At 45.7% G+C, this 23075-nt stretch overlaps 1 protein-coding gene across 1 annotated transcript in view; it reads left to right on the forward strand.

Annotated features, from left to right (window-relative positions):
- The window catches only part of LOC129823986 (receptor-type tyrosine-protein phosphatase N2-like), a 191577-nt gene that overhangs the window by 166318 nt on the left and 2184 nt on the right, over positions 1-23075 (forward strand). Inside the window, exons 19-24 of the mRNA XM_055883207.1 lie at positions 3647-3724; positions 5184-5303; positions 5679-5845; positions 14670-14723; positions 18579-18643; positions 22221-22294. Coding sequence (XP_055739182.1) covers positions 3647-3724; positions 5184-5303; positions 5679-5845; positions 14670-14723; positions 18579-18643; positions 22221-22294 — 558 coding nt within the window. The remainder of the gene's footprint in view (positions 1-3646; positions 3725-5183; positions 5304-5678; positions 5846-14669; positions 14724-18578; positions 18644-22220; positions 22295-23075) is intronic.

Consider the following 23075-nt stretch of genomic DNA (forward strand, 5'->3'; position numbering starts at 1 on the left):
AATACTGTGAATCACTGTAAAACTTATGACGATCTTATAAGAGGAATTGTGTAACTCCCTTGTGTTTGCCGCTTTAAAGAGCTTGTTGTTATTTCTCTCGCAACTGTGGGATATCTGGCTTCAAGCTAATTGAGCTGTTATTGTATGGCTTCATTTGGAAAACATTACTGTTGGTGTTACTTTGATGAAGTAGAGATTCTATGGGCGCTCTAGATCGTCTTATGGACTCTTGCTTTCACATCATCACCACTAGCCCCTCACAATACATGGGAAACCTATTCAAACACCTCTGAAATGAGGACCAGAACAGAAGTGAATCTCCTGTGAGAGAGTATCTGTGCCTCCCTCCCTCTCCCTGGTCTCACAGTGTGGTGGGTGAAACAAAGAGCTGACAAGCCTTGGTCCCCCACGGTGCAGTGGTGACAGACAACCAGAGGCAGAGCAGTGCTCTGCAATAACTACTGCTGCCACCGGCAGCCACTGGCCGCCACTGGCCAGTAGGGAAGAAAGGCTGATAATTACAGCACACAGACCCTGGCTGGGCAGAACAAAACGGCCATGATTACGCCTGTCACGTTGCCGCTTGCTCCTCATTAGGTCCCAGGGAATGCATCCACTGGTAAACAATGTTTAATCTCTCTCTCTTTCTCTCTCTCTCTCCCTCTGCAACTCCAACCAAGAAGTTGGGTGGGTGGAAGAGGGAGGGATGGATGAGGGACAATGGGTTCCTGGAGACCCATCAACAGCATTAGCCCCTCAGCCTACTGACGGCTGAATGAACGGACACACTCAAGAATGTCATTAGCACCAGTTCTTAGTTCAGAGACAGCAGACACTTGAAATTGTCAGGAAACATTGTGTCTCCAAGAGATTGGAGAGAGAGAGCGAGAGACAGAAGGGGAGCATCAGAGAGAGAGAAAGGTAGAGAGAGATATGTATACTTTGACAATGTATGTAATTTAACGTCTATAAAGTCTATTGAATTGAGAGAGAGAGAGAGAGAGAGAGAGAGAGAGAGAGAGAGAGAGAGAGAGAGAGAGAGAGAGAGAGAGAGAGAGAGAGAGAGAGAGAGAGAGAGAGAGAGAGAGAGGAGAGAGAGAGAGAGAGAGAGAGAGAGAGAGAGAGAGAGAGAGAGAGAGAGAGAGAGAGAGAGAGAGAGAGAGAGAGAGAGAACAAAATCATGAACCAATCAAAGGACTCATATATACAACATTGGAAAAACGAAACAAAATCCCAAAGCCGACTAAATTGCTATCTGACCCTAAACAGAGAATATGAATTGGCTGAATATCTCTACTCTGTCAGAGATACGAAGCAGAGACAGATCCTTACCAAGTACAGGCTGAGTGACCACCGATTGGCAATAGAAACCGGCAGACATAAAAAGACATGGCTACCCAAAGAGGAGTGTGTATGTGGTCACTGCACGACAGGGGATGTAGAAACAGAGATGCACTTTCTCCTTTACTGTGATAAATATTCCTCACCAAGAGATTCATTATTCACAGAAATGTCTACATTTATTCCAAATTTTAACTTATTAAACCCAGAGGAAAAACTAAAAATACTCATGGGCGAAGGAGCAATGGCTCCTCTTGCAGCCAAATATGTATTTGCCTGCCATAGCCTGAGGGACACTGAGTAATAACATCTGCATAGTAAGCAGTATTATGACTGTTACTTATTATGACTGTTATTGTTATTACTGTTATTGTTATTACTATTATTATTGTTGTTTATCATTCCAAGTAGTAATGGTATGGGTGGTAATGGTAATGATAGCAGTTTAATGATGGTGGTGGTGGTAGTAGTGGTAATGATGATAGTAGTTGTAGTACCAATGTAATGGTGAAGATGACCGTTATTTAGTTATAAGTTAGTTATAGTTTCCTTTTTTTATTACATTACATTCGATTATTGACTGTTACCATTTTATTGTTACTATTTTTATATTTAATTTTGTATTATTATTTACTGCCATTCTATATTATTATTTGTCATTGTTTATAATTTTATTACAATGTATATTGTAGACATTGTTGCTTTGGCAATATTGACACAATGTTTTTCATGCCAATAAAGCAGCTTGAATTTGAATTTGAGAGAGAGAGAGAGAGCTAAATGGAGTGACCGAGAGAGGGAGCGACAGAGTACAGTTTCTCTGTACTAAGTGTACTGCAGACACTGAGTTTCTCTCAGTACTGAGTCTAGACCAATGACAGTCCGTTTCTCTGTTGCAGCAGCAGATACTCTCCAGGGGTACTGCATCAAACACTAGACATTGTTGTATTTCTGTTTTCTTTTTTCTGCCAAAGCAAAAATGTTTTACTTGTTGTTAGCATTCGTCATCATTGACAATTATATAAAAGGACATAAAAGCACTCTCCCATTCACAGCCCCTCCTCTATTCTCCTCCATCTGTTAACAAATGCACTTTGCAGTGACAGTTTTTCTGTTTTAATTGAAATGCAAACCCCTAGTTAAAACTCTGCCTTTCTTTCCCCAGTTAATACATTTACGTTAAAAGCGTAATCTTCAGTGTAAACCCGAGTTTATTTAAAACATTATATTATTTTAGTTCATAAAGCAACAGAAGACTATTTAACACCATGTGTGCAAGCCTTGGAATTATCTGTCTTTTCCCATAATTGCTTCCAGATAAATTGGCCTATCCAATTATAACATTTTCCATACAATTTGCATGGTAATATGTATGACTGACACTCAACTATTCTCTTCTCGTATTCACCACACATTTCTGGACCACGTTTTGTTTTTTAAAGATGTCATTGCTCTCCAATTTGTGAGAGTTTAGCAGCCTTGTTGTTTTAACCACTGCAGAATAAGAAAAGACGGCACACAGACAACATTTGGGATTCATAGGAAGGAGTTCTTCCACAAACATTTGGTTAACAATACATGGGAAAACTCTGATCTCATTCCCATTGAATACCTATTCAAACATATCCAAAATGAAGATCAGAACATAAGTGAATGGCTTTGCACACTGTATTAAACCTTGAACGCTTCACTGACCACCTACACTATTTCTCAGGGAGGGAAGAGTAGGCAGTAATACTCTGAATTTCTTCTTTCTACAGCCAATGTGGGTGTTACTTTAAAGCGGCAATAAGCGGTTGAAACAATAGCGTTCTCCCCGCCCACGTTTCGTTAAAAAGCTGTGGGATGGGGCTGGAGAAACGTGACCACTCTCAAATTCATGGAAAGAGCTAGGACTGACCATCCATTACATCAAAATAATAGTTTTAACCATGTTTTTAGGCTACATGGTGTTTGTTTACAAACATTGGAGTATAACAAGCTTATATTTTGGGATCTGATTGGGTATGACAGTTGAACTAAGCTCGGGAGGCATTTATAAGTTATTTTCTTCAAGAATCAATGGGTAAATATCATTCATTTATGAGTGGAATGTAGCAACTATGGATTGCCCCTTTATTTCAACATTTTGCAACATCATTTTGTATTTGACTTTAAGTTGGTATGTTTTTCACTATATCCAGTTTAAGAATATTGTTCTTTCTCAAAGCACTCACTAGGGTAAACCTTGTGGTCCTTTACTTGATCAATAATTAAGTAATAACATTGCTTTTTCTCTCTATCTCTCTCTCTGTCTCTCTCCCAGATGGATCATGACCCACGGAACCCAGCCTACATCGCTACTCAAGGCCCTCTTCCCTCCACGGTGGCTGATTTCTGGCAGGTACACTCCTCTCTTTCATAAAATCAATATCTTCTCCAGACTTAAGCAACAAGGGAACAGTGTTATTAGAAGTGTAAGTCAAACTGGAGACAAGTGCTTTTTGTAATCCCACCATGGCCTCCATATATACCACTACACAATCTACTTGCAAATGATAATCAAATATTGCTGCACATTTTATGTATACAGATATGCCTGGTTGTGTCAAACTATAGGAGAGAAAGGGAGGCTGTCTTGAATTATATTAGATTATTTCATGCAATCGATAAGGTGCATGATAATGGGAGAATTCCGAGGATGGAATTGTTCAGTCCGCATCCCAAATGGCACCCTATTCCATATATAGTGCACTACTTTTTTCACCAGGGTGCATAGTGCTCTGGCCAAAAGTAGAGCACTATGTAGGGAATAGGGTGCCATTTAGGATGCATCCTCTGTCACCCGTGTGCTACTTGAATTGTGCTTCTGGGTGGACGGAATGTCTGGCCCAACATGACAACCGGAGTATGGGCCTCGGCCTGGGCCCCCTCTCTGCCTAATCCCTGTTTGGCTCTGAACACAATCTGAGAGGGGGGGGTGGAGGCTCTCTCTCTCTCCTCTCTTCTTCCTAATCTTCTCCCTCCTGTCTTAGTAAATTATAATTTTTTAAAGTGCATTTTACATGGGTCACAACACACTCTACATCATTAAACTATATTTGAACTGTGTCAAGTATGCTAAACTTTGTTCAATGTGCTAAACATTAGCAAATGCTCTTGGTAACTGTGAAATCATGAGCCATAGGTAAGAGATCATCCTGGTCATCTGATGAGTGTAACAATAATGTTTTATTAGCTTCATTAACCTGGCTGCTGTCTTTCTATCCTACCAATGGCTCTCTAAAGCCTACCTACCTTCTGACCAGCGCCATCTAGACTGTATGTTAGCGAGAAAAATACACCTAAACAGACACTCCTAGTTCTGGAAGGACACAATAGGGACAATATTGTATTTATTTGTTAAGGGACAGATACAATTAAAACATTGATACATTGAATCTACGACATGCTTTAGCTCGCGCTAATTTGCACCATCAGTCCCCCCCTACATATGAAGCTGTTAGTTTTTTAACCTAACTGTTTTACTATTGTTAAAGTTTACAAAAATACTTTAAGAATTCCACAGCGACAGCTAAGTGTTTTCCCCAAGTATGGAAAGTAGATTGTACTGTAATTTAGATGCAGATGATTCAATAAGAAGGAATGGATGATAATTCATCATTTTAATCAAGCATTTTATTCCATATTCCTGTTTGTCATGTTTTGTCTTTTTCCTCTAATACTAGTAAATGGGCTCATGCATAAAAGTTTGAAGTGTGTGGGGGAGCGTCTCAATAGAATAGCGTGAGGCTGCATGTCACGAGGCAATTACCGGGTGTTGCCTTGTGACAAAATGGCCGTTCTCTGTCTTTTGTGTGCAGATGGTTTGGGAGAATGGCTGTGTGGTCATTGTCATGCTGACGCCCCTCACTGAGAGTGGAGTCAAACAGTGTTACCACTACTGGCCTGACGAGGGGTCCAACCTCTACCACATCTACGAGGTACAAGGCCTGGTTATCCAATGTCTGATGTTCGCTGAAAATGTCAATTTTTTGTTTTTCTAGTCCTATCTATTGTTGCTGTTCTAAATTGGAAATATGGTTATAGTCGTTTTGATTTTAAAATTCATGTGTAATTTCAGCATCATTTGGTTGTACTCAGTTTGAATTGCATTCAACCGTTTACTTCTATACTGTAATAGCACAGTCAGTAATACACATTTTCTAACTTTTCTGTAAGGTGCACAGTGCACTGCATATTTAAAATCAAGTGCACTTATAATGACATGTTTTACTGTGTATTCACAGATAACTTACAATAGAATAAGAATGAGAACTCATTATATTTCTATGACTCTGACATAACTTCCTCTATAGGTGAACCTGGTGTCGGAGCACATCTGGTGTGATGACTTCTTGGTTCGTAGTTTCTACCTAAAGAACATGCAGACCAACGAGACTCGCACCGTCACACAGTTCCACTTCCTTACCTGGCTCAACCAGAATGTCCCTGAGTCCAGTCGGACACTCCTGGACTTCCGCAGGTAGGACTTCCTAGAGTCAGGGCTCCACAGGGCTGTCCTCACCACTATCTACAGTTGTAAAAATCTGCAAACTTTCCAAGAAATCCCAGGTTTTCCAGAAATCCTTATCGGAAGATTCCTCGGAAAACATGGATTTCTAGAAAACCTGGGAAAGTTACTAGACTTTTGCAACCCTATTGCTGTCAGATTGATATGGTAACAATAAGGTATTTTGTGGGATTAAACCTTTAGTTCCCTTATTTTCCTCTTACTTTATGTGCCAGTCTTCACATAGATATAAGATATACTATGACTCAGTAAATCTCTTTATTGCTAGCCATGCTGCTCTCTTAGGCCCACTGAGGAATTTTTCAAATAACAGGACAAGTCTGAGTACTGTGATGTTATATATCCTGGTGGTATTGTATTTGTGCTGCACACTTATGAGGTGAGATCTTCCGGGAAAGAGCAGGGCCAGGATTTGTGGTGAAACACATCATACTGCCATCAAGCCACCAACTGTGGTCAGTGTTGGCATTTTTTTTCTCATGGGGTGAGGGAATGGTGAGGAGAAATACTAGGATTAAAAAGGTCTTCTCGCTCAATTTCTTATCACATGCTATTGCAGTAACACTTGAATCTGAATCTTAGTTTGTGGTTTCAACAGCAATTATCACACTTGAGGGTTCGAGATCATAAACTGCGAGCTAATTCCTCTCTCTGTATGCCGCCATGTATTTAATTAACAAGTCTTACTTCTGATCGAGCAGCACTTTCTTTTATTTCTCAGTTTCATAGCTACCTACCTGTTTTGATTTGTTTTCTTCCTTTTGTTATTTTGCCAGCTAATTAGCGGTTGCCAGTGTCATTTTTGTGATGTTGCAGCTAGTAATATGAGCCCAGTTGCATAGTCACAAAAGTGATCATTGGAAACTGTGACTCTGCAACCAGGGGCCTTGCGGAACCCCCCTGCTCCTCCTCTCTCTCCTCAGCCTCTCTTCCTCTCTCTAATGACCTCTCACCCTTTGCTTGCTCATGATTTGCTTGACTTCCTCTGACTGATACTCTATACGTTTAACTTATTTAAGGATCACCTCCCTCCTTTGAATTCCCCCACTTCCCCCCAACCAACCCCCCATTGGTGATCTGCTGTTGTTCCTATGGTAATTTGGTTCATGGTGGGTTTGGTACTTGTGAATTGTTTTTTCGGTTTGTTGCGTAACATTTTCTGTCAATTTACTTTTGATCGATGAAGGAATACTATTCATTTAAATCCAGTTTCTTAAAGAGATAATAATTGGGGATTATAGTGAGAGCTTGAAATAAATCCCTAGGCATAAGTATTCAGTGTCCTGCCGCACATACAGTAAATGTATACAGTTGAAGTCGGAAGTTTACATACACTTAGGTTAGAGTAATTAAAACTCGTTTTTTCAACCACTCCACAAATTTCTTGTTAACAAACTATAGTTTTGGCAAGTCGGTTAGGACATCTACTTTGTGCTTTACACAAGTAATTTTTCCAACAATTGTTTACCAGACAGATTATTTCACTTATAATTCACTCTATCACAATTCCAGTGGGTCAGAAGTTTACATACATTATGTTGACTGTGCCTTTGAACAGCTTGGAAATTTCCAGAAAATGCCTTTAGAAGCTTCTGATAGGCTACTTGACATAATTTGAGTCAATTGGATGTGTACCTGTGGATGTATTTCAATGCCTACCTTCAAACTCATTGCCCCTTTGCTTGACATCATGGGCAAATCAAAAGAAATCAGCCAAGACCTCAGAAAAATTTTTGTAGACCTCCACAAGTCTGGTTCATCCTTGGGGGCAATTTCCAAACGCCTGAAGATAACACGTTCATCTGTACAAACAATAGTACGCAAGTATAAACACCATGGGACCACGCAGCCGTCATACCGCTCAGGAAGGAGACGTGTTCTGTCTCCTAGAGATGAACGTACTTTGATGCAAAAGTACAAATCAATCCCAGAACAATAGCAAAGGACCTTGTGAAGATGCTGGAGGAAACATGTACAAAAGTATCTATATCCACAGCAAAACGAGTCCTATATCGACATAACCTGAAAGGCCGCTCAGCAAGGAAGAAGCCACTGCTCCAAAACCGCCATAAAAAAGCAAGACTACGGTTTGCAACTGCATATGGGGACAAAGATCGTACTTTTTGGTGAAATGTCCTCTAATGAAACAAAAATAGAACTGTTTGGCCATAATGACCATTGTTATGTTTGGAGGAAAAAGGGGGCGGCTAACACCATCCCAACCGTGAAGCACAGGGGTGGCAGCATAATGTTGTGCGGGTGCTTTGCTGCAGGAGGGATTGGTGCACTTCACAAAATAGATGGCATCATGAGGATGGAAAATTATGTGGATATATTGAAGCAACATCTCAAGGCATCAGTCAGGCAGTTAAAGCTTGGTCGCAAATGGGTCTTCCAAGTGGACAATGACCCAAAGTATACTTCCAAAGTTGTGGGAAAATGGCTTAAGGACAACAAAGTCAAGGTATTGGAGTGGCCATCGCAAAGCCCTGACCTCAATCCTATAGAAATTTGTGGGCAGAACTGAGAAAGCATGTGCGAGCAAGGAGGCCTACAAACCTGACTCAGTTACACCAGCTCTGTCAGGAGGAATGGGCCAAAATTCACCCAACTTATTGTGGGAAGCGTTTGACCCAAGTTAAACAATTTAAACGCAATGCTACCAAATACTAATTGAGTGTATGTAAACTTCTGACCCACTGGGGAATGTGATGAAATAAATAAAAGCTGAAATAAATCATTCTCTCTACTATTATTCTGACATTTCACATTCTTAAAATAAAGTGGTGATCCTAACTGACCTAAAACAGGGAATTTTTACTGGGATTAAATGTCAGGAATTGTGAAAAACTGAGTTGAAATATATTTTCAGCTAAGATGTATGTAAACTTCCGATTTCAACTGTAAGTACTGTAGTAGGGTTGAATATTTTCCTGGTATTTTACAAATGTTCCAACCTGAAAGTAAATCACTTTTCTCTCGGGTAAATCGGTATTTCCCACCAAAACCGGATGTGTCATTCAAAAGAAGTATAGAGCATATAAATATGTCTGGATTTGATTAGAGCTTTGATCAGGATGAAAAGATTTAAACCTGATGCTACCTGAGCCTGATGAGTCATGTATTAAATACAATTTTTATAATCCCTACATAAATTACATTTAATGAGCCCAAGCCTAAAAAAAAACAAATGATTGTGCCATTATCCAATACATATAACCTATGATATAGGCTACTGCACATTACGCACAACAGAAAAACATAACAGCCCATAGATGTAGCTAGCTATATGATCTCTTGGGTAAATAAATGAAACTAGCTCCAGTAGGCTAATCTTTTTGAGTGTGAACTGTATTACTGTACTGTATTGTATTATACTGTATTATATGGAATGGAATTACGCACATCGTTCAAGCCATGATAAAGCAGAAGAGAACATGCAAATCTGGTGCAGCAAATGCGGTCTACAAAGTTACAAGTATAGGCTAGCGATTTTGATTTTAATTTTGAAATATAATAGAGCCTATTTGTATAATTAGTAGACTGACGCATATATACCTTTCATAATATTTCCCATAATGTTATTAGCCTACCTCCTCTTTCTCTCTCTATTGATGCTTCATTCCTTCCTCTCTGTCAACAGTTAAATGAAACAAGTTTTGTTGTACTTATCTTCATCATTCTAATGACATCCTTCAATATTATAGGACTAGAATTAGTTGCAGAAGGCTTTCACTTCTCTTCATGACGATTGAATGATTATCGGCCTGAATAAATAACTTCTAAAGCCATCTTCCCTCGTTCCCTCTTCTTTCAAATTACCCGTGAGTTCTATTGGTTGCTGTATTTAACATTCAGCAAAAAAGAGTGTGCGTCCCTCTTTGAATAGTCTATTGGTATAAGAAATGCCCAAAAGATTATGTCCAGCAAGCTATTCTAGTCTAGCTTTTCCTGCATGGGACTCCAAGAGCTAAGTAGCGTTTTTTTAAGGAGAGGCCAGTGAAGCGCAGGTGCGTGTGTATTGCGGCAAGAGTCAGAGGCTATAAGTTAGAAGCTTATGATGCATAACCCATCATTCATTAACTAAATATAAGGCTAAATATAAGGCTAATACTGCATTGAATGTATTACCTGAAAGATGGAGGCTGGAACATCTATATATAAGGCTATATATCAATCTAGAACAGGATTAAACATTTTGGATGCAATTTGAATGGAGTTGATGGAGAGAGAGAAAGACTGCGAAAGAGTGCTCGCGTGTGCACTGATTTAAAGCAATGATATTCTAGTGACAGGCTGTTTTAAAACTCTGGAGCTGCAATTAAAAAACAAGATGACCCCAAAAAGCCAGACGGAGATGGGTAAATTAGACGCGCATTCAGTCTTTATATTACTGTAGCATAGGCTATGCTGCAGCAAATGTAGGCCTACCTGTCACAAGAAAAACAGTTACAATGATAAGGTAATAGGTCTACATGCATTGTGAAGTGCGCTCTATACTGAGATGGGCTGTCTGTCCCCACCCTGAGCGTTGATTCATCATGCAGAGGCCGTAGAGAAGCCATATTTAGACATTGCACATAATTTAACAGTTCCATTACATGCCATGCTGTTCATATAAATAATGTATTATAATTTACTGGTTTCTTGCAGTTATTTATCCTTGGAAAAGGGAATGGTTTTGGGCAGTAAATTCCGGGTAAAGCTTGGTTACTGGGATTTCAACCCTATACATTCAACCCTACACTGTAGTATACATACAGATGTAAGTTGGATTCTTATTTAGTTCTAGAAGTTTCAGTAAGATCATTAGTCTACTGCATGTACTTTTATGGGAGTGAGTGACCCCTAACCTCCACCACCCCTTCCCCTTTAACATTTTAGTTCTTGCGCTCCATGATGAAAAGATCTGGTCCAGCATAATTCACCCCCACAACAACAGCCAATTAACAATGTGAGGGCCGCTGTACGGTGCTGTTGCCAGGAGTGTGTCTCGCCACTGTGTAATGTCTTTAATTGTACAAGGTTAATGCATGGCGGACAAGGGGCTGCATCTCAAAATGGCACCCTGGTCAAAAGCAGAGCACTAATGTGTCATTTTTTGATGCAGATACCCAGCAGCCACCACACCTCATTACCACAATCCAATATATCACCACTGCAATGGCATATCTTCATTAATTATGGTTGTGAAATGTGGATTTATATATATTTTTATAGATTGAGAAGGGATGTATCTTTTCAAAGTCCACAGTATCAGTGTAAAGGCAGTCATTGTTGTTCTCCCCCTTAGACGAGGAGGAGCATGGATAGGACCAAGATGCGGATTGAGGGAAATAAGCCATCTTTTAATGACAACAGCAAACAAGACACTACAAAACAACAAATGTGACTAACCTTCAACAGTCCTGTGAGGACACAGGAACAAACACCCACAAAAACCCCAGTGAAACCCTGGCTACCTTAGTATGACTCTCAATTAGAGACAAACGATACACACCTGTCTCTAATTGAGAATCATACCAGGCCGAACACAAAACCCAACCTAGAAATACAAAACATAGACTGCCCACCCAAAACACACGCCCTGACCATAAACACATACAAAAACAACATAAAACAGGTCAGGACCGTTACAGAACCCCCCCCTCAAGGTGCGAACGCCGGGCGCACCAGCACAAAGTCCAGGGGAGGGTCTGGGTGGGCAGTTGACCACGGTGGTGGCTCAGGCTCTGGACGCTGTCCCCACACCACCATAGTCACTCCCCGCTTCTGTCTTCCCCTCCCAATGACCACCCTAAAACTAACATCCCCTAAATGAACGGCCAGCACCGGGAGAAGGGGCAGCACCGGGACAAGGGGCAGCACCGGGACAAGGGGCAGCACCGGGACAAGGGGCAGCACCGGGACAAGGGGCAGCACCGGGACAAGGGGCAGCACCGGGACAAGGGGCAGCACCGGGACAAGGGGCAGCACCGGGACAAGGGGCAGCACCGGGACAAGGGGCAGCACCGGGACAAGGGGCAGCACCGGGACAAGGGGCAGCACCGGGACAAGGGGCAGCACCGGGACAAGGGGCAGCACCGGGACAAGGGGCAGCACCGGGACAAGGGGCAGCACCGGGACAAGGGGCAGCACCGGGACAAGGGGCAGCACCGGGACAAGGGGCAGCACCGGGACAAGGGGCAGCACCGGGACAAGGGGCAGCACCGGGACAAGGGGCAGCACCGGGACAAGGGGCAGCAGGTCCTGGCTGAGGGACTCCGGCAGGTCCTGGCTGAGGGACTCCGGCAGGTCCTGGCTGAGGGACTCCGGCAGGTCCTGGCTGAGGGACTCCGGCAGGTCCTGGCTGAGGGACTCCGGCAGGTCCTGGCTGAGGGACTCCGGCAGGTCCTGGCTGAGGGACTCCGGCAGGTCCTGGCTGAGGGACTCCGGCAGGTCCTGGCTGAGGGACTCCGGCAGGTCCTGGCTGAGGGACTCCGGCAGGTCCTGGCTGAGGGACTCCGGCAGGTCCTGGCTGAGGGACTCCGGCAGGTCCTGGCTGAGGGACTCCGGCAGGTCCTGGCTGAGGGACTCCGGCAGGTCCTGGCTGAGGGACTCCGGCAGGTCCTGGCTGAGGGACTCCGGCAGGTCCTGGCTGAGGGACTCCGGCAGGTCCTGGCTGAGGGACTCCGGCAGGTCCTGGCTGAGGGACTCCGGCAGGTCCTGGCTGAGGGACTCCGGCAGGTCCTGGCTGAGGGACTCCGGCAGGTCCTGGCTGAGGGACTCCGGCAGGTCCTGGCTGAGGGACTCCGGCAGGTCCTGGCTGAGGGACTCCGGCAGGTCCTGGCTGAGGGACTCCGGCAGGTCCTGGCTGGACGGACTCCGGCAGGTCCTGGCTGGACGGACTCCGGCAGGTCCTGGCTGGACGGCTCCGGCAGGTCCTGGCTGGACGGCTCCGGCAGGTCCTGGCTGGACGGCTCCGGCAGGTCCTGGCTGGACGGCTCCGGCAGGTCCTGGCTGGACGGCTCCGGCTGGTCATGGCTGGACGGCTCCGGCAGGTCATGGCTGGACGGCTCCGGCAGGTCATGGCTGGACGGCTCCGGCTGGTCATGGCTGGACGGCTCCGGCTGGTCATGGCAGGACGGCTCCGGCTGGTCATGGCAGGACGGCTCCGGCTGGTCATGGCAGGACGGCTCCGGCTGGTCATGGCAGGACGGCTCCGGCTGGTCATGGCAGGACGGCTCTGGCGCTAGGCAGACGGCAGACTCTGGCCGGCTGAGACGCACTATAGGCCTGGTGCGTGGTACCGGAACTGGAGGTACCGGGCTGAGGGCACGCACCTCAGGGCGAGTGCGGGGAACAGGAACTGGGCACACTGGACTCTCGTGGCGCACTCTAGGCCTGGTGCGTGGTACCGGAACTGGAGGTACCGGGCTGGAGACACGCACCATAGGGAGAGTGCGTGGAAGAGGAACAGGGCTCTGGAGATGCACTGGAAGCCTGGTGCGTGGTGTAGGCACTGGTGGTACTGAGCTGGGGTGGGAAGGTGGCGCCGGATATACCGGACCGTGAAGGAGGACACGTGCTCTTGAGCACCGAGCCTCCCCAACCTTACCAGGTTGAATGGTCCCCGTAGCCCTGCCAGTGCGGCGAGGTGGAATAGCCCGCACTGGGCTATGCAGGCGAACCGGGGACACCACCTGTAAGGCTGGTGCCATGTACGCCGGCCCGAGGAGACGTACTGGAGACCAGATACGTTGGGCCGGCTTCATGGCACTCGGCTCGATGCCCAACCTAGCCCTCCCAGTGCGGCAAGGTGGAATAGCCCGCACTGGGCTAAGCACGCGTACTGGGGACACCGTGCGCTTTACCGCATAACACGGTGTCTGACCAGTACGACGCCCTCTTACTCCACGGCAAGCCCGGGGAGTTGGCTCAGGTATCCAACCCGGCTTCACCACACTCCCCTTTAGCCCCCCCCCCCCCCCCCAAGAAATTTTTGGGTGAGCCTCTCGGGCTTCCAGCCTCTCATACGTGCTGCCTCCTCAATCCACCGCTCCTGGGCTGTGGCTGCCTTCTTCTCCTCCCGCGAGCGGCGATTCACACCAACCTTAGCCCAGGGTCCTTCTCCGTTGAATATTTGTTCCCAACTCCATTCCTCTTCTCTCCATTGCTTTAGTTCCTTTTCTCTCTCCTCAATTCGCTTGGTCCTGTTGTGGTGGGTGTTTCTGTAAAGGCAGTCATTGTTGTTCTCCCCCTTAGACGAGGAGGAGCATGGATAGGCCCAAGATGCGGATTGAGGGAAATAAGCCATCTTTTAATGACAACAGCAAACAAGACACTACAAAACTACAAAACAACAAATGTGACTAACCTTCAACCGTCCTGTGAGGACACAGGAACAAACACCCACAAAAACCCCAGTGAAACCCTGGCTACCTTAGTATGACTCTCAATTAGAGACAAACGATACACACCTGTCTCTAATTGAGAATCATACCAGGCCGAACACAAAACCCAACCTAGAAATACAAAACATAGACTGCCCACCCAAAACACACGCCCTGACCATAAACACATACAAAAACAACATAAAACAGGTCAGGACCGTTACAATCAGTATAATATTTAACCTTGATGTAGACTTGTTCTAGTCTTCAGGGCCTTATTAATATGAGAAGTGTTGACCAATCACTGGGTGTACTCTATTATTTTATATTTCATTTGATCTCATTTTGATGTTGTGATTTGACATAAGGTTTATGATGCTTTATGTCTGTCTGTTCTGTTGCAGAAAGGTTAACAAGTGCTACCGGGGAAGGTCTTGTCCTATAATAGTCCACTGCAGGCAAGTATAAACAGTATTGTACCTCAATAGAGGAAGTAAATGATGTAATCACAGAATGCCATGTGTCTAAGGTGGGTCTTACATCTATGATTATAACATCCCTCTCTCTCAGAGTCATACTATTATGCGTAGATCTATTATGCATAGATCTACTGTGTTTCCTTTCATGTATATGCTCCAAACCACAGTTCCCAAAAATAGCTCAACCCTGAAACCTGAAATAAATGGTTGGAATATACACTGCTCAAAAAAATAAAGGGAACACTTAAACAACACAATGTAACTCCAAGTCAATCACACTTCTGTGAAATCAAACTGTCCACTTAGGAAGCAACACTGATTGACAATAAATTGCACATGCTGTTGTGCAAATGGAATAGACAAAAGGTGGAAATTATAGGCAATTAGCAAGACACCCCCAAAAAAGGAGTGATTCTGCAGGTGGTGATCACAGACCACTTCTCAGTTCCTATGCTTCCTGGCTGATGTTTTGGTCACTTTTGAATGCTGGCGGTGCTCTCACTCTAGTGGTAGCATGAGACGGAGTCTACAACCCACACAAGTGGCTCAGGTAGTGCAGTTCATCCAGGATGGCACATCAATGCGAGCTGTGGCAAAAAGGTTTGCTGTGTCTGTCAGCGTAGTGTCCAGAGCATGGAGGCGCTACCAGGAGACAGGCCAGTACATCAGGAGACGTGGAGGAGGCCGTAGGAGGGCAACAACCCAGCAGCAGGACTGCTACCTCCGCCTTTGTGCAAGGAGGTGCACTGCCAGAGCCCTGCAAAATGACCTCCAGCAGGCCACAAATGTGCATGTGTCAGCATATGGTCTCACAAGGGGTCTGAGGATCTCATCTCGGTACCTATTGGCAGTCAGGCTACCTCTGGCGAGCACATGGAGGGCTGTGCGGCCCCACAAAGAAATGCCACCCCACACCATGACTGACCCATCGCCAAACCGGTCATGCTGGAGGATGTTGCAGGCAGCAGAACATTCTCCACGGCGTCTCCAGACTCTGTCACGTCTGTCACATGTGCTCATGTGCTCAGTTTGAACCTGTTTTCATCTGTGAAGAGCACAAGGCGCCAGTGGCAAATTTGCCAATCTTGGTGTTCTCTGGCAAATGCCAAACGTCCTGCACGGTGTTGGGCTGTAAGCATAACCCCCACCTGTGGACGTCGGGCCCTCATACCACCCTCATGGAGTCTGTTTCTGACCGTTTGAGCAGACACATGCACATTTGTGGCCTGCTGGAGGTCAATTTGCAGGGCACTGGCAGTGCACCTCCTTGCACAAAGGCGGAGGTAGCGGTCCTGCTGCTGGGTTGTTGCCCTCCTACGGCCTCCTCCACGTCTCCTGATGTACTGGCCTGTCTCCTGGTAGCGCCTCCATGCTCTGGACACTACGCTGACAGACACAGCAAACCTTTTTGCCACAGCTCGCATTGATGTGCCATCCTGGATGAACTACACTACCTGAGCCACTTGTGTGGGTTGTAGACTCCGTCTCATGCTACCACTAGAGTGAGAGCACCGCCAGCATTCAAAAGTGAGCAAAACATCAGCCAGGAAGCATAGGAACTGAGAAGTGGTCTGTGATCACCACCTGCAGAATCACTCCTTTTTTGGGGGTGTCTTGCTAATTGCCTATAATTTCCACTTTTTGTCTATTCCATTTGCACAACAGCATGTGCAATTTATTGTCAATCAGTGTTGCTTCCTAAGTGGACAGTTTGATTTCACAGAAGTATGATTGAATTGGAGTTACATTGTGTTGTTTAAGTGTTCCCTTTATTTTTTTGAGCAGTGTAGTTTATACACTGAACAAAAATATAAACACAAAATGAAAGGTGTTGGTCCCGTGTTTCATGAGCTGAAATAAAAGATCCTAGAAATGTTCCATACGCACAAAAATGTTTTTCTCTCACATTTTGTGCACAAATTTGTTTACTTCCCTGTTCGTGAGCATTTCTCCTTTGTCAAGATAATCCATCCACCTGACAGGTGTGGCATATCAGGAAGCTGTTTAAACAGTATGATCATTACACAGGTGCACCTTGTGCTGGAAACAATAAAAGGCCACTCTAATATGTGCAGTTTTGTCACGCAACACAATGCCACAGATGTCTCAAGTTTTGAGAGAGCATACAATTGGAATGCTGACTGCAGGAATGTCCACCAGAGCTGTTGCCAGAGAATGTAATGTTCATTTCTCTATAAGCCACCTCCAATGTCAATTTAGATAATTTGGCAGTACGTCCAAAAGGCCTCAAACCGAAGACTACGTGTAACCACGCCAGCCCAGGACCTCCACATCCAGCTTCTTCACCTGCGGGATCGTCAAGGACCAGCCACCTGGACAGCTGATGAAACTATGGGTTTGCACAACTGAAGAATTTCTGCACAAACTGTCAGAAACCGTCTCAGGGAAGCTCATCCACAATCAACAACCTGATCAACTCTATGGAAAGGAGATGTGTTGCGCTGCATGAGGCAATGGTGGTCACACCAGATACTGACTGGTTTTCTGATCCACGCCCCTACCTTTTTTTAAGGTATCTGTGACCAACAGATGCATATCTGTATTCCCAGTCATGTGAAATCTGTAGATTAGGGCCTAAATAAATTATAAGGGTTAACTGATTTCCTTATATGAACTGTAACTCACTAAAATGTTTGATATTGTTGTATGTTGAGTTTATATTTTTGTTCAGTGTAGTTTAAAGCTTGTGTTTTCAGTTTTCATATAGCCAATAGCACAAGCAGCAACATTAGCATAGCTATAGCCTAGTTGACTATACAGAGGCACCTTGCAGATAAATCACAGGTCTCTATCTCAGCTCAGATCAGTTTAGCTCAGCTCTGAGAGGCTAGCCAGTCGAGGCCAGGCAGGCAAACAAACATCTTAAAATGTGTTTTCTGTGGCCCAGGGCTTTGTCCTCAGCCTTATCTTTGAACAGTTCATAATGACCCGTGCTAGGCGTTGCTAGGTATCGATACATACTGCAAACTGCAGACCTCAGATCCCAGACATAGATAGCAGTATTGCCCCAGAGTCCCTGTGTACGTTCCAAATGGCACCCTAGTCTATTCATAGTGGTACTACCAGACCCTAGTCAAAAGTTCTGCACTACAAAGGGATAAGGGGGCATTTGAGAAGCACATCCTGTGTACTGTAGCGGGATTGTGCCCAATTATCTCTGCCTAGTTTGTTCAGATACACAACCGTGTGTTTACTGTGTGTGTATGTACACCTCTCGTGCTTTTTTAAGGGGATTTGGTGTCTCTTTTTTTTTACAGCACCAACACCAGATTTAGAAATGAAAAGACATAGATTAAAAACATAGATTCAAATAGTATTGCATCTCTATTCATCAAACTAAATGTTCAGTTTACCCCCTATTTTTTCTACATGTATGGAGTGTTTTTGTTAGTTTTTCACCAGCAATTTTAATAAAATAAATGTACTCTTCTTTGCATCATATTGCAGCTTTGCCACTTTTGAGGATGGTTTACTATTCCTGTTATTACATTTAAACCCCAGAACAACCTTTTTATACAGAAATCATCATGGTTTGATGTCGTTCAGCCTCTCAAAATAGCGTTAGTAATTGTATATGCTTGGAATATTAAACCCTCCTCTATGTTGCCACTTGTTGAAAGCAGCTCGCATTTTTACAAGCTGATACAATATCAAACAACAAAAAATTGCATTCAAAATTAACAACTCATTTAGGGCTATAAGTAAAAATTGTATTGACCAAAACGATAATACATTGAAATAGTCTTGTGTCTGTTAAGTCATGCTAATGACACCCCATCTCTCTCTGTCTCTCCCTCTCGCTCTCTATTGCAGCAACGGCGCCGGGAGGAGTGGAACATACATTCTGATTGACATGGTTCTCAATAAGATGGCTAAAGGTGGGAGTCAGACAGCTTTTCTTTTCTCCTTACGCATGTTAAGCAGCATCGCCATGTCAACGTTAAAGCCTTACTTTTTCAGCTGTGGGTCTTTAAAAGCATTAGAGGGTGACTGGCTCGGGTGCAGCTTCACTGAATTAATGATCGATGGGAGAGAAAACAATATGAGATATATATCAGTATTCCTATTCACATTGATGATGTCAGATGTAAATGTAGTTTAAGAGTTCCTATTCTGGCAATTTATGTCAAGCAAATTGTAAATTTGTTCATGCAGATAAATTCATACTGTTTATTGGAATTTAATGCCATTTCTTTTCAGCAAACAGTATACCTAATTGTGTTCATGTAGTCTCCCATGCACTTTTGTTGGAATGTGCTCTTCCATTCAAATTGAAAGCACCTTACACCAATTGCTTCAGCATGGCATTCACACACACACGCATTTGTTCAAGACCTATTCTCCTCTTGGTTTGTCGTGTGTGTGTGTGTGTGTGTGTGTGTGTGTGTGTGTGTGTGTGTGTGTGTGTGTGTGTGTGTGTGTGTGTGTGTGTGTGTGTGTGTGTGTGTGTGTGTGTGTGTGTGTGTGTGTTCACCCGTGCATTTACATTTGTGTGTATTAGGCATGTCAATCTCCTGACCGGTGCTGTGGCCCTGGCCTTAATGAAAGATCAAAGGCCAAAGCAGGCATCTTAGGCCTGCTGAGAGGGGCTTTTCCCAGGCTGTCACACTGAGGCAGTCCAAAGGCTTTTTTCTCTGTGCCGGGGTGGAATCTGGGCCCGGCCAGTTAGGGTTAGGGTTCTCTTTGTCTGTCTCCTGAGAAGCAGGAGGCCCAGGTTCCCTCAGCCTGATCAAAGACCTGTATGCCCTTGGACACAAAATCACTCTCCTCTCTTTTTTTACCCTCTTTACCTTTCTCCCAAGGAATGAATTGTAAATTCGGAGGCTGAGAATTATGCCTTTTATTATGCCTTACTACCAAAGCCTCTTCTTTTTTTCTCCTGCTGTAATGTTCGCTCTAACTTAAGAATCGGCAGCACAAGTGCAGGAGTGCTTTCAGCCCTGGGTCCAGCTGCTAGCCACGGCTCTGTCTCTTTCAGCCCGGGGTCCAGCTGCTAGCCACGGCTCTGTCTCTTTCAGCCCGGGGTCCAGCTGCTAGCCACGGCTCTGTCTCTTTCAGCCCGGGGTCCAGCTGCTAGCCACGGCTCTGTCTCTTTCAGCCCGGGGTCCAGCTGCTAGCCACGGCTCTGTCTCTTTCAGCCCGGGGTCCAGCTGCTAGCCACGGCTCTGTCTCTTTCAGCCCGGGGTCCAGCTGCTAGCCACGGCTCTGTCTCTTTCAGCCCGGGGTCCAGCTGCTAGCCACAGCTCTGTTTCTTTCAGCCCGGGGTCCAGCTGCTAGCCACGGCTCTGTCTCTTTCAGCCCGGGGTCCAGCTGCTAGCCACGGCTCTGTCTCTTTCAGCCCGGGGTCCAGCTGCTAGCCACGGCTCTGTCTCTTTCAGCCCTGGGTCCAGCTGCTAGCCACGGCTCTGTCTCTTTCAGCCCAGGGTCCAGCTGCTAGCCACGGCTCTGTCTCTTTCACAGCTCCCATAAGGACTTGGTGCTTTCTCTTGTTTCTTCTCAGAGCTCCCCTCCTTGAAGGGAATCTTGCGAGGGAAACTCAAATGAGCCGTTTATACTGTTCCCTCCACAGTCTGGTTTATTACAACCAGCACAATAGCCTGGCTGTTAAGTCCTAGAAAATGAAGAACTTATCAGTGTGGTGCTCGTAGAACTGTGCAAGCGCCATTCTTGGGTGGGAGGAATAGACTTGAGTTACTATATTGTAACTGTAGAGTAAAAACTGTCATTGAAAGAGAATGCTTGAATAAGCTATTCTTGCTTATTCATTTGTTGATTTGTAAAACAAAAATGTTTGCTCTTTTGATGCACAGGAAAGATTTTCTGAGGAAAGTGTGGGAGAGGTTGATGTAGTTAGCTACAGAAAACTAATCAAATCCTTTTCTTTTTCCATTTTCCTCACCACTCCTCATGAATGTAATTTTGTTGTGTTTGTCTCCCTCGTTCTGTTACTTATTTATTTTCTCCAAAGGTTTCACAGTAGGCCTTCAGCGCCAGACAGGCGATCATGTAGTCTGCCCCCAACTCAAGGGCCTCAGATAGCCGTCTTCTTTGTGATCACGGCCGTGTTTGGTCGACTGGGGAGCATAGAGCAGTGCCAGCTGGGCACTGGGTCTGAGGGCAGGGCCCGCTGCCAGGCTGACTGGGCACTGGGTCTGAGGGCAGGGCCCGCTGCCAGTCTGACTGGGCACTGGGTCTGAGGGCAGGGCCCGCTGCCAGGCTGACTGGGCACTGGGTCTGAGGGCAGGGCCCGCTGCCAGGCTGACTGGGCACTGGGTCTGAGGGCAGGGCCCGCTGCCAGGCTGACTGGGCACTGGGTCTGAGGGCAGGGCCAGCTGCCAGGCTGACTGGGCACTGGGTCTGAGGGCAGGGCCAGGCTGACTGGGCACTGGGTCTGAGGGCAGGGCCCGCTGCCAGGCTGACTGGGCACTGGGTCTGAGGGCAGGGCCAGCTGCCAGGCTGACTGGGCACTGGGTCTGAGGGCAGGGCCAGCTGCCAGGCTGACTGGGCACTGGGTCTGAGGGCAGGGCCCGCTGCCAGGCTGACTGGGCACTGGGTCTGAGGGCAGGGCCAGCTGCCAGGCTGACTGGGCACTGGGTCTGAGGGCAGGGCCCGCTGCCAGGCTGACTGGGCACTGGGTCTGAGGGCAGGGCCAGCTGCCAGGCTGACTGGGCACTGGGTCTGAGGGCAGGGCCAGCTGCCAGGCTGACTGGGCACTGGGTCTGAGGGCAGGGCCAGGCTGACTGGGCACTGGGTCTGAGGGCAGGGCCAGCTGCCAGGCTGACTGGGCACTGGGTCTGAGGGCAGGGCCAGGCTGACTGGGCACTGGGTCTGAGGGCAGGGCCAGCTGCCAGGCTGACTGGGCACTGGGTCTGAGGGCAGGGCCCGCTGCCAGGCTGACTGGGCACTGGTGCTGCAGGGATAGGGAAGAGAGGCTTCTCCACTCTTCTTGCCCAGTATCCAACACATCTAGCTATTCACCTGGGTGGTAGCTTGCCAAGTAGGCAGGCAGAAAGACAGACAGGCAAATAGGCAGGCAGACAGACAGTCACTCACCATCGCTCGCTGCTTGAGACTACGACAGCCTATGGGGCACCTTGGTTAGCTCAGAAAGCAACAGGGGGGACAAGGCTTTGGTTAAAACAAATCCTTATTTGAAGTGTTTATTTTATTTTATCCAAAAATAATCCCTCTGATTCCTGTATCTTACATTTTGTGGTTTTACAAATACCTTTGCAAACATTCTCTTTCCCCACCCTCTCCTTTTCATCTAGGCAACTAAAACAATCGGAGCCTTGTTTGTAGCATCTGTGTGGATATGGGATGAATGTAATAATTTTCAATCGCTGCATGGCAGAGGTTCCAAAGGGAGCGAGTAAAAAGGAGATTGACAGACGCTGCCTGGATTATCTCCTGGCTTTGAACTCTGTCCAATTTGTTGCTGGTGTTGTGTTGCAGGTGCTAAGGAGATTGATATTGCTGCCACCCTGGAGCACTTGAGGGATCAGCGGCCGGCTATGGTCCAGACAAAGGTAATGTCCTCACCTCTGCTGGGAACTCTAATGGACTGTGATTTCTGAAAGGAGATGGAGGGAGGGCATGAAATGGGCTAGCTAGTTAGCGGTGCGCACTAGTAGCGGTCACATTTTCAAAGCCTTTGATTTAGTGCAGTGCTAGGTTTGTAGTGGGTGTATAGTGCTTCCCAAATAATTTTACAGAGAGAGAGAGAACTGGCAGGCTCAGTTAGTTGTTTTGGGATAGGTAACACAGGTACACTCTGTGTCCTCCAGAAATGTGGAGCTTTTATGTCTGTTTCATAAAGCAGAGCTCTCTCTCCAGAGTATCAGCTCAAATGAGACCCAAGTTATTCCCCAACACTAAACACAAATAATTAACAATATGTGTTCTGGTCAGACAATCGACAGCCAGTTTGGAAACATCAATCATAGTGTGGATTCCCTGAGAATTATTCGATTGGTCCAGCAGTCATATCAATCCATTCTTTATTAAACCATGTATCTTCAATGAGTGACTCATGTTTTCACTATTATTGGTGATGAGAAAATGTTTTATAAGTATAAGTCTTGCTTTCTTCAATATCATATAAGCTTATTGTGTTTAGTTTGATTTCATTAGTTAAGGGTTCTACATGCATTGTAAATGTTTGTCATTTGTTTCGTTAGTAAGCGCTACAGTTGTACTCCCCCTAGTGCTTGCTTATTGAATAACTTCAGTATCAAGTGACCAATCGCAGTGAAGTCATTGTTTTCTAGACTTCTTTCACATGATTCTCTATAGCTCTATAGCTGCTTT

This window comes from Salvelinus fontinalis, chromosome 26 (assembly GCF_029448725.1).
Source record: "Salvelinus fontinalis isolate EN_2023a chromosome 26, ASM2944872v1, whole genome shotgun sequence".
Taxonomy (NCBI): domain Eukaryota; kingdom Metazoa; phylum Chordata; class Actinopteri; order Salmoniformes; family Salmonidae; genus Salvelinus; species Salvelinus fontinalis.